Raw genomic sequence first — 12,413 nt, forward strand, 5'->3', positions numbered from 1 at the left:
GCCTGTCTTAGCTGGAGAGGGACTTCACACTGCTTAAAGAACAGATCCAAAGCCAGACAAATGACCCCACAGCCGCAGAGGTAACCAGACTGAAGTGTGTACTGGACTCAGCCGTGCAAGAAATCAAACATGAAATGTATCATCTACGGCAAGAAAATGCTAAACTAAAAGAACAAATAGCAAAGCTAAAGAGCCAGACACCACCTCCAACACAGGAGGGGAGCGCAGGGAAGGAGATAGGTGAAGACACAATGAGAGCCAACAGCCACATCAACACTAACCTAAACAACTGCATAAATACTGAGAGCAAATCACTAAATAACCAAAAAACACAGGATGAGCCAGACCCGAGCATCAAACAAACCCCAAGCCAAAAACAACAGCAGCAGCCGGCTACAGCAACACAACAGAGCAACAATCCAAACAAAAACAGAAGTTCTCACCGGAGCAGTCAACAACCACATCCTGATATAGTCCTGATTATAGACTCCAATGGAAAATACCTCAACACAAGACGACTCTTCCCTGGAAAAAGGGTTTCTAAAATCCGCTGTTCAACTATAGAACAAGCAACAGCAGTAATTAATGATCCATATTTCACCAACCCAAACCACATCATCATACATACAGGCACCAACAATCTCCAGGATCAATACCAGCAAGTAGCAGGACAATTGTGTCAGCTAGCAGAGACCACGCAACAAAATTTCCCCGGCAGTAAAATTATCCTCTCGTCTCTGCTACCAAGAAAAGATTCCCTCAAACACTTCACCCAAGACGTCAACAGAGAGCTAGCAGCCAAGATCACCACGACGCTCGACATCACCCTGGCACAACATCCCATCATAAACCACCACCACCTGTATGACGACAAACATCTCAATAACCAAGGAGTCAGCCTTCTTGCCAAAGAACTTAAAGACATAGTATTCAACAGAATCCCCGGACCAAGAACCCATGCAAACCGAAAACCGGTAGAAAGAGCGCCGACAACTAATAGACCTAAAACAGAATACGCTCAACAAACTGGAACCTGCAACCTGTATGTAAAACAAGCCCATGAGAGACACAAACCATGGAAGACACCACCCGCCCCACACAGAGTGAAGCAGAGCAGTGACCTGGCAGAAATAAAGAGCATGCTCAGCTCCGTGTGCAGGGAACTCATGCGACTGGACCAATTACCTACAACAAGATCACCAGTCAGCAATCCAAGATGTCCTATGCAGGACAGCCCATTACAAGGTACACAGTTACACCATGTCAACCCTCATCATTAGTAGCTGGAACATCCAGGGCCTGGACACTTCTGCCTTTGGATGTAAGACAAACGACCCAGACTTTACTCAAAGATTGGAAAACATAGATATACAGATCCTCCAGGAAACATGGACTAAGGCAAATAATGAATCCCATGTCCCCACCGGATACAGGGAATTCTCTGTCTCTGCCCTGAAAAACAAAAACATCAAACAGGGCCGGAGCTCAGGAGGAATATTAATCTGGTACAAAGAGAAGCTCCATGAACATATCAGAGCCGTGAAGAGAGGAGACAGCCACATCTGGATAAGAATAAGCCACTCCATCCTCACCTCCCAGGCCGACATCTACCTGTGTGCAGCATATGTAGCCCCTCCAGAGTCTACATACTTCATTCCAGACAGCTTTGAGACCCTAAAACTGAAGCTGCCCACTTCCAGACTCTGGGCAACGTTCTCATCTACAGAGACCTCAACGCAAGGACGGGAAGGGAAAAAGACTACCTGACCACTGATGGAAACATCTATATATTTGGAGCAGACACAGACTGTGACAACCCAGTGCACACCGAAAGGAACAGCTACGACTGCACAGTTAATAAAAGCGGCAGAACACTTCTGAACCTATGCCGAAGCCTGGGACTTCGTATCCTCAATGGCCGCACCAAGGGAGACTCATTGGGAAGATATACCCTAAACTCCCATGTGGGCAGCAGTGTGATAGACTATGCCATCACAGATATGGACCCCACTAATATTGGCGCCCTCATAGTCACCCCACAAACACACCTGTCGGACCACAACCAACTGCTTCTATACGTAAAATCCACAATCAAATCACCCTCACAAACCTCACAAAAGACCGGCCTCTTTAGCTTGCGGCCATCCTTCAAATGGTCCAAGATGTCGGCCGCAAAATATAAAGATTCCATCAATAGACCAGAGGTCAAGGAGAAGCTCCAACACTTCCATAATAATGTGTATGAGCTTAACCCAAAAGGAGTACAACTTGCGGTAAGGGACCTTAACAACATTCTCTATGCCATGGCAGAAATGTCCGACCTGAAAAAATGCATCAGCAAGAGGCCGAGTAAACCAAATACCAACAACTGGTTTGACAAAGAATGCAAGACCATACGGAAGGCCCTCAGAATGGCTTCAAATAAAAAACACAGAGACCCGAACAACCCCACTCTGAGAGAAGACTACCACACCATACAACAAAACTACAAAGCCATCCTCAGAAAGAAAAAGCAAAACCACATCTCCACCAAACTCCTCCAACTCCAAGACGCCCTTGAAGACAACAAATTTTGGGAACTGTGGAATCACCTTGGATCCAACCAGAAAAACAACAGCCTCCACATCCAGAACGGCAACATCTGGCTCCAGTACTTCAAGGACCTTTACAAAGACATCCCAAGTGAAGACCTGAACCCGACACAAAAAGAGCTTGTGAAAAAACTGAAAGATATGGAGGAAAAGCTTAAAGATTTCCAAAATCCTCTGGATACACCAATCAAATGACAGAAATAACAGAAAGGATCACACAGATGAAAGGTAAAAAAGCCAGCGGCCCAGATGGGATCCTCCCAGAAATGCTAAAACATAGCCCGCCAGACATCCAGGCTGCGATAACAAAACTATTCAATATCGTACTGCAGGCCAGCTACTTCCCCAAAATCTGGAACCAAGGCCTCATAACCCCAATACACAAAAACGGGGACAAGTACGACCCAGCAAACTACCGGGGGATATGTGTCAGCAGCAACCTGGGAAAACTGTTCAACAGCATCCTGAACAAGAGGATCCTCACCTTCCTCACCGAGCACAACGTCCTCAGCAAGAGCCAAGCAGGGTTCATGCCGAACCACCGCACCACTGACCACATCTACACCCTGCACAGCCTCATCAAGAGCCATGTCCACGATACAAAAAACGGGAAAATATACGCTTGTTTCGTGGACTTCAAAAGGGCCTTTGACTCAGTGTGGCACCCAGGACTATTCTTAAAACTGCTGGGGAGCGGAATAGGAGGCAAAACATATGATGTCATCCGAAGCTCCTACACAGAGAACAGCTGCAGTGTGAGGGTCAATGGAAAGAGGAAGGCCTATTTCCAACAAAGCCGAGGTGTGAGATAGGGCTGCAGCCTCAGTCCAACGCTCTTTAACATCTACATCAATGAGCTGGCGGTGGCCCTAGAGTCCTCCTCAGCACCAGGACTCACCCTCCATGACACCCAGGGGAAATTTCTGCTGTACGCTGATGACCTCGTGCTGTTATCACCAACCGAGAAAGGCCTCCAAGATCATCTGAACATCCTAGAGACCTTCAGCAGCACATGGGCAAAGCCAATCAACCAGAAGAAAACTAACATCATGGTGTTCCAGAAAAGAAAGCAGAAACCTGCTGACCATCCTCCCTTTACGATAGACAACTGTCCACTCACAGAAACCAACAAGTACATCTACCTGGGCCTAAAACTCAGCCAATCAGGGAGCTTCAAGCAAGCCATAGAGCTACTGAAAGACAAGGCTTCCAAAGCCTTCTATGCCATCAGAAGACGTCTGTACCACCTCAAGGCACCAGTAACCGTCTGGCTAAAAATCTTTGACTCCATCATTGCCCCAATCCTTCTGTATGGCAGTGAGGTCTGGGGCCCAGTCTCATACCCAAACTGGTCAAAGTGGGACGCTGGACCGACTGAAATATTCCACCTAGAGTTCTGCAAGCATCTTCTCCAAGTCCATCGGAGCACATCAAACAGCGCCTGCCGAGCAGAGCTGGGCAGATTCCCGCTACACCTCGAGATCCAGAAGAAGGCGCTGTCTTTCAAGGCTCATCTACAAAGCAGTAGTCCCAGCTCCTACCATCACAAAGCCTTCCTACACCAGGAAGCCCCAGGAAACCTCCCAAGACAAAGTACCCAAAGACAGCCTGACCAAGCCACCAACCCACATGGCCTGACAAAAGGCGAAATTCAGAAAATGGTACACAAAGGCAAAGAGGAATATCTCAGCATCTGGAGAAATGACATAAACAAATCACAGAAACTGACGATATACCAGAACCTACAGAGGGAGTACAAACTGGCCCCATATCTAGAGAAACTGGAAAACCCCAAAGAGCGACAGATCCTGAGCCGGTACAGACTGAGCGCCCACAGCCTACTCATCGAATCCGGGCGGCACCGACAGAACTACAAGCCCCGAGAGAGCAGACTGTGCCAGCAGTGCCCCCAAGAGGCCGTGGAGAACGAGGCCCACTTCTTGCTGAGGTGCCCCAAATACTCCGCAGTGAGGGACACTCACTTCCAGAGACTGTCTGATCTCCTCCCAGACTTCACCTCCATGGAGGAGGAAGAGAAACTGCCGATACTACTGGGGGAAGAGGAAAGTGCAGCGTCCATAGCAGCGCAATATGTCAGTGCCTGTCACAGACTAAGAGGAGACTGATATACCATGGACGTCTATACCCCACCCTGGACATGCCCCTATTCCCCAACTAAGAGCCTGATGCCATGGACTTCTATACCCCACCTTGGACATACCCCTACCCTCTTAAAGGATCTTGATATATCCTGGACCTCCATATGCCTCCCTACTCCCCACCCCCGTCCCCCTATTTTCTTACCATTTGCTATGGAAATGCTAATATGTACTTAGTCCTGCCAATAAAGCTCATTTGAATTTGAATTTGAGAGAAAGACAGACAGAGAGAGAAAGACACAGAGAGAGAGAGAAAGACACAGAGAGAGAGAGAAAGACACAGAGAGAGAGAGAAAGACACAGAGAGAGAGAGAAAGACACAGAGAGAGAGAAAGACAGAGAGAGAGAGAAAGACACAGAGAGAGAGAGAAAGACACAGAGAGAGAGAGAAAGACACAGAGAGAGAGAGAAAGACACAGAGGGAGAGAGAAAGACACAGAGGGAGAGAGAAAGACACAGAGGGAGAGAGAAAGACACAGAGGGAGAGAGAAAGACACAGAGGGAGAGAAAGACACAGAGGGAGAGACACACAGAGGGAGAGACACACAGAGGGAGAGACACACAGAGGGAGAGACAGAGAGAGGGAAACATTCAACACCACATGGGCGCAGCCCATCAACAAAAAGAAGACCAAGGTCATGGTGTTTCAGAGAAGGAACCAGAACAAAACCCCTACTCCCTCACTCACACTAAATGGCTCCACACTGGAGAAGAGCAGCAGCTATACCTACCTTGGTCTGGAGCTAAGCCAAACCGGGAGCCTCAAGCAAGCAGCAGAAGCCCTGAAAAGAAAAGTGTGCAGAACCTTCTATGCCATCAGAAGATAACTATGCACCTCAAACCACCGGTGAGAGTCTGGCTCAAGATATTTGACAGCGTCTTCACTCCTATACTGCTGTACAGCAGCGAAGTATAGGGCCCAGAGACCTACCCAGACCAGACAAAGTGGGATCTCAGCCTAACTGAAGTCTTCCACCTGGAGTTCTGCAAATATCCCCTCCAGGTTCATCGCAGCACCTCAAACATAGCCTGTAGGGCTGAGCTGGGCCGATTCCCCATTTGGCTCACTATACACAAGAGGGTGCTACCACTCCAGGCACACATACAGAGCAGCAACCCCAGCTCCTACCATCATAAAGCCCTGCTGAGCCAGAGCCCACAGCAAGCCAAAAAACCCGGTAGCCAGTCCAGACAAAGTCAGCAACACATCCTGACAAAAGCCCAAATAAAGGGGACCTCAGAGATCTGCAAGAAGCAATACATAAAGGGATAGAAAAGTGAATTAGAGAAAGCCCAGAAACTCACCATCTACCGGTCAGAGTGGAGGGTCTACACTTTGGCCTCATATCTGGAGAGGTTACACCACCCCAAAGACAGGCAGACCCTGAGTCTGTACAGACTGAGGGCCCACAGCCTAGAGGTGGAAACAGGGTGGCACCGACAAACATACAATCTGCGGGAGAACAGACTGTGCCAACACTGCCAGCAGGGGGCCCTGGAGGACGAGGCGCACTTCCTGCTGCACTGCAACAAATACTCAGCAGTTAGGGCCTCCCACTTCCAGAGACTCTCCACTCACATCCCGGACTTCCCATCCATGGACGAGGAAAGGAAACTCTGCATCCTACTGGGGGAAAAGGAATCAACGGTGGAGATCGCCGCCCAATATGTCACCACAAGTCATAAACTGAGAGGAACGTAAGACTCCCGAATGGTCTAATTACTGCCCAATTTGAGCCCCCCAACATCCCATCCCCACAAGAACCCTCCCCTGTCACACACACTTATTTTTTCTTGCTTTGGCAACACTAATTGTATATTTGTCCTGCCAATAAAGCCTATTTGTATTGTACTGACAGAGTGAGAGACAGAGAGAGAGAGAGACAGAGAGAGAGAGAGACAGAGAGAGAGAGAGACAGAGAGAGAGGGGGAGACAGAGAGAGACACGGTTAGAGTATGGGTGGGCAGAATTCCCGGTAATTTGTATGGGAATTCCAACCACAACTCCATTGAAAACAGAGCATGATCGGGACCCGTTCTCTAAAAAATAGTGATTCCACATGTGGGAACCAGAACTACTAAAAATATGACACAAATATATTAGATGGGAATACCAATTTATTATGAAGCGTAATACCTCACGATGCAACAGAATATTACATTAACACTATTACCTTGTCCCGAACCGCTGTTGTCAACATCGGCTACAGACAAACAACCTTGATCAAATTCTTCATTCTCTCCCAGTGTGGCGGACCACCAATCGCGGGCTTTAAAAAGTGACATACCTGTAGGCAAAATTACAAATGAAAGGACAGGATTTTGGTTAAGATATAATTTCCCACAGACTGGAACATACATTGAACAAGATGTTAGTGGATAATATAGGAATAGTAGTTGTCTGAAAATGTGTACAATGCAATTTTGTGTCACCCATGGCAGATAGGATAGTAACAATATATATTTCGGTGTTGAATATAAAGGAAAGCAAAATTGGGACAGTTTTGTGATGCACTAAAAAATATGCCTTTTGTTATGATCGCCATGTTCACAATGATCTTGTGCCACTTTTTACAACACATTCCAATGTACTGGTAAAAGTTGCAAGGCTCTGGGATCTGTGCTCCGAACTCTCCAACCCTTCTACCTATCACCAGATGAATGGACCATTGCCATCAGTCCAAGCAGGGCTGCTCATAGATTATTCCATCCAAGTACAAAGTGCACAAATCTGCTGTCAGCAGGAATGAGACAGAAAAAGAAAGCCGCATACAGTAGTCAGCAAGTGACTAGCATCAGCTGGCTACCAGCCACAGGCATACCATGGGTGTGTGATGGAGGTACGTAGGCACTGCTGGTACTACAAGCGGAACGTGGCGGTAATGACTGTACAAAGGGAGAGGTTGCCTCATCAACAGTATAAGTGATAAATGAATAATTTCTGCTGGTTGACAGCTGTGACCCCACAATCATGAGTACATGGACCCCAAAATCCCACATGTAAATGGAACAATAGTTACCAAGTGTGCCCACAGGTATTTTGGCCGCACATACTCACCGCTCCTCCATTCACACTTGGGGATTTAGGTTCTCTATTCTTGGGATCTGTAGAGTTCCAGGAGCCAGACCTCAAGCGATAAATATTTATCATCTATACTGTATATAGGTAATAAATGTTTATAGGACAAGCCCTTTAAGAGGAGTCTGTCAGCAGAATGGCTTTTCAAACCTAATACAGACACTTGGTGAACCCTTGGCGTGGCTAAACCGTTCAGTGCACGCTCTCATCTACTTGATGGAAACAAATAAGTGGGATGGTGCACTAAACGGTTTGGTCATGGCAAGGGTGCACCAAGCTCCCATACTGGAGACTAATTCTGCTGATAGACCCCCCTTTAAATAACTAATGAGACCGGAGCACAGATTATATTACTAGAGAAGGTGGTGGTATGCCTGCACAGAACAAGTGTAAGGATACCATATGGGGAGACGTGGGAGGAAAGGGGATAATGCTTTAACTATTGGGGGAAAGAAGGATCACTTACGTGGCTATGATGGGACAGCGCAAATTTATAGTTTGGGTGCACTGGTGTGACTATTAAGAATTAAAGACATACACCAGTGTAACTATAGGATGGGCCTCATGCTAAGTGCAAGCTCCTGTGACATGGTGTGTAGGCAAGCCATGTAGACGGCACAAATACAGAAAAGTCTGTAAGCATCTATGATATCTGACTACTCCTACAAGCAGCATTACAATAATCGCCTTATGGCAGCTGAACGTCCCGTCACTGGTGGGGCTCCAATCCTCTTTACTACAATTACCTTCTGCCTGACCAAAGCTGGGAGGAGGGAAGAGGCCGGCAAGAAAGGTGCACAGTACTGAGTGATAGTCGAAGCTGGGCGTACAAGCTAGTGATTACAGACAACTGTCATAGCTAATCATCACCCCAAAAAGTGGCTATTAAAGGTGTGTGCTAGTAAAACGTTCATTATCAGGAATTTAGTAAGGCAAATATATCAAAATAAAAAGGGATGATTCATTAACAAGAGCATTTTGTACACCAATCTAAATTATAGACGTACAGAAGTAAAATGCGCCAAATTATTTAACCACAAAACCACACCACTTAGTGAATAAGGTGCATCTTATCAGAGGGGAGCGCCTCACCAGGAATGGGACTGGAGTAATATTTCTGGCATAAAATACACCACAACTTTCTATTAATTTGCCGGGCATTTTTCCCGAGCTCCTCCGCTGCTTAGCCAACTTTGGCGGAACTGGCCAAAAAGCCAAAAGTAGCAAAACGTTTGAGCAATTTAATACTTGAAGTAGTTTTATGTCACAATTCTGGAGTAAACACTTTGATGAATTGGGGTCATAATGTCCTGGTCAACATGGCCTTGAAAACCGCAGTGTGATGTCGACAGGACATAGACTTTTCAGTGAATTTACCATGGGCTTCCCATAGTAATTACTCATTGAGAAGTTCCCTGTGTGTGAACTGTCGTGTGATTACATCGCTTCTCAATGGTGGATTGAGACATACAGGCTATCAATACCACTGCTATTAAACAGCTGCCAATACTGGGTGTTAAGAATTGTGGTTCTGTGCTCCCACCTGGGAATAGATTGGATCCAGTGCTAAGCTACTCTGGTCGCAAGCGCCGCCATTGTCCTGACCCTGGAGGCGGAGCTGCCACGCGCACAGGGAAAGTGTCCCAATCTTATGGAGCGTTACGTTCTGGAGTAGTAGGATGTGTGGGGATTTTACTGCCCGGGGAACATGGGACGCTGTGTTCCCCGATTGCAAGGCAACGCATGGCGCTGCTGTGTGTGGCACTAGGCAGTGGTGGGATTGTGTTCATTCTGCTGCGCAAGTTATCAGGGAGTTGCTATTTGTGGGTGAGTGGGAGGTATTCAACACCTGATCATTTTCTTCAGCATCAGGCGAGCTATTTAACCCTGTTCCCTGCTCAGTCCTTTGCTGTTTATTGCAGTTCCTATGTGCTGTGGTGGTGAGTGGTGACAGCAGTAGTGGTTGCTATCTTTTCAGGAGTTTTCTTAGGGGTCTTCTCCTTCTCTCTTCTTGTTACTCTTCCTTGGGTTCTTGCAGAGGTACTCACATGGTACTTGACTAGGAATCGACCGCATCATCAGACGCCAGCTGTCCGGTGACAGTGGATCTGAGAAGGGCACTGTCAAAGTCCCCCTTCCATTTACTGGTGGCTGGGTGAAGAGTATTTTTCAAGGGCTCGCCTAGCTGGGCAGCTTGCTCCAAGTGCATCTGTGGCTGCACCTTTGCTAGTTTGGTGCCAGTCTTGGTGGGTCTCTCAGCGTTTTCGGCAGCCACATTTCTACAGCGGAGGATGTCAGGCTCAGCTGAAGGGTGAACTATTTTTGTTTTTTTTAAATGAAAGCCAATGACAGATTTCTCCAGCTATTTCGCCATACAGTATTACCATATAGCTTACCATATTTTATTCACCAAGTGTCAAACATGACGTAAAAAAAAGTGGTTTCTATGGCGTGTGACTTACCTCACTATAAGACAGACGGCTTCCGAAGAAAATTCTTATAAGGACGTTATCACTTCAATCATTGTGCCATCACCCATCCAGCAAATTTTCTAGAAATAATATGACACATGTATATTATAATATGTCGGCTGATTAGCCTTATACAATTCTATATTATACATCTTATCCTGATATTACAGGGTGGTTAAAAAAGGATGGTGCAAAAAGAAAAGTAACATCAGTGGTAAACGGCCAGTGACCAAAAATCAAAGAAAATCTGGCTTAGTTTATCATAACAACCAATCAAAGCAGAGCTTTCATTTTTTCAAGAACCAAATGTAAAATGCGCCTACATACTGTGATATAAAATGGCAACATCAAACAAGTATAAAATGTTTGTGTGTTGGGATTTATGAGGTCTGTTGTGACAAATGATCCAAACTTTCAGAATAAAGTTGGTAAATGTGCTTCACACAGAAAATGCAAGTGTTTATGTCGTGGGAAAGTTCTTCAGGGGAGACAATCACCAGGATCTGAGTGTATGGACATACAGGTGAACTACAGGTGCCATAAACCAGAGCATAGCGAATCTAATAACAACGCCTGCATTGTACGTCATACAGACTACATCTTCTTCAGGAGCTGAGACAAGACAACAAACCGAAACATAATGTCACGCAATCCCAGGGAGAGCCAGTGCCAACACCGAAGGTGACTATAGATGTTATTATTTAACTAGGGAAAACATAGGGATTAAGAAGGTGTTGTCCATGTAGAGGACAACCCCTTTAATAAAAGTGCGTAATGTTCTCTTGGTTGTGAATACGGTAAGATGGCTAACGGTCGTGTAGTGGATGGGAGGTATGTGTCCCAGAGATGGCTGGTCTCTGTGATGTAACCCAGAGTATTTCTCTAGTGCACGCATGCACTAAGAGGATCGTTTGGTGCACCTGGGAGCCGGGGTACGGGTTGCTAGGAGAGAATGGGCGGGTCCAGCTACCCACATACCTCACCTCTGGATGTGGTTACCAGCCTATATAATGGAGGCTGTTGTTTGGCACATGGTCTGTGTGTCTGGAGGGAGAAGGCCTCCTGTGTGTGGTTGTCTCCAGACTAGGCCGTATACTGGAAGCCTGCCAGCCTGTGTGACCACAGCGCTGGCTAACCAGAGACTTTTGCCAAAAGGACTGTTTACTTTGCTTTTTGGCTGCACTAAAGACTGTTTGCATTTTTCTTTCTGGCCAGTTTATGAAGCCAATAAACCGTACTGGACATTTAAAGGAACGTGCCTCCTGTTTGCCTCACATCGCATCCCTACAATACCAATACCATAATTCTGCACCACGCTTTTTGATTCACCCTGTATATTATATATAATGTCTGTATATTAGACTTATACTATATTTTATTATGTATACTAGCATTATATTATGTATATAGGGGATAGTGAAGGTGCAGATGACTTGAACATAACTGAACTAGGCAAATACATAGAAGCGTTATCCACTAAAAAAGACCTAGAGGGGTTTGTCTGCAGACTAGAGAACTCTTATAAGAAAGAACTCCACAACTTGAAAACAGAATTCACTTCACGAATTGAGGAGGTTAAGAAATCCCAGGAGGATATACTACAGGAGCTACAAACCCACAGAGACATAATAACAATACTCTTAAACTGAGGTCATATCATCAGGATTGGAGGATTTAGAAAGCCGCAATAGACGAAACAACATTCACATATGAGGTCTAGCAGAATCCATACGTACGTCAGAACTTGATCCCACAGTGCAGAAACTGTTTTTGGACATATTAGGCGATAATAAAGCAAATTCAATTGATTTTGACCGCATTCACAGGTCCCTGGGCCCTAAACCATCATCAGAATCATGTCCTAGAGACATTATCTGCAGAGTGCATTACTATAAAGTCAAAGAAGCTATCATGGCAGCCGAAAGACAAAAATGGACTCTGGATCTCAGATTTTATGGCTTCCAAACCTATCCAGACGTACGTTACAGTTAAGAACAGCGTAAAGACCTCTATTGTCATACCTCAAAGAAAAAGACATCACCTTTAAATAGGGCTCCCCTTTCAACTGATAGCCTTCAAGGGAGGGAAAACTGTCATATTTTGAAGAATTGGA

At 46.0% G+C, this 12,413-nt stretch overlaps 1 protein-coding gene across 6 annotated transcripts in view; it reads right to left on the reverse strand.

The window, feature by feature from the left end:
• Nucleotides 1–12,413, reverse strand: part of BBS9 (Bardet-Biedl syndrome 9) — a 590,293-nt gene that overhangs the window by 531,791 nt on the left and 46,089 nt on the right. For all 6 annotated transcript variants that reach the window (XM_073678269.1, XM_073678271.1, XM_073678273.1 and 3 more), the window contains exons 2-3: nt 10,292–10,380; nt 6,925–7,038 (exon numbers count right to left, since the gene is read on the reverse strand). In XM_073678269.1, coding sequence (XP_073534370.1) covers nt 6,925–7,036 — 112 coding nt within the window. In that variant the 5' untranslated portion in view covers nt 7,037–7,038; nt 10,292–10,380. The remainder of the gene's footprint in view (nt 1–6,924; nt 7,039–10,291; nt 10,381–12,413) is intronic.

The sequence above is a fragment of the Phyllobates terribilis genome, unplaced genomic scaffold (assembly GCF_046119375.1).
Source record: "Phyllobates terribilis strain yellow unplaced genomic scaffold, ASM4611937v1 Scaffold_4__5_contigs__length_816908805, whole genome shotgun sequence".
Classification (NCBI taxonomy): domain Eukaryota; kingdom Metazoa; phylum Chordata; class Amphibia; order Anura; family Dendrobatidae; genus Phyllobates; species Phyllobates terribilis.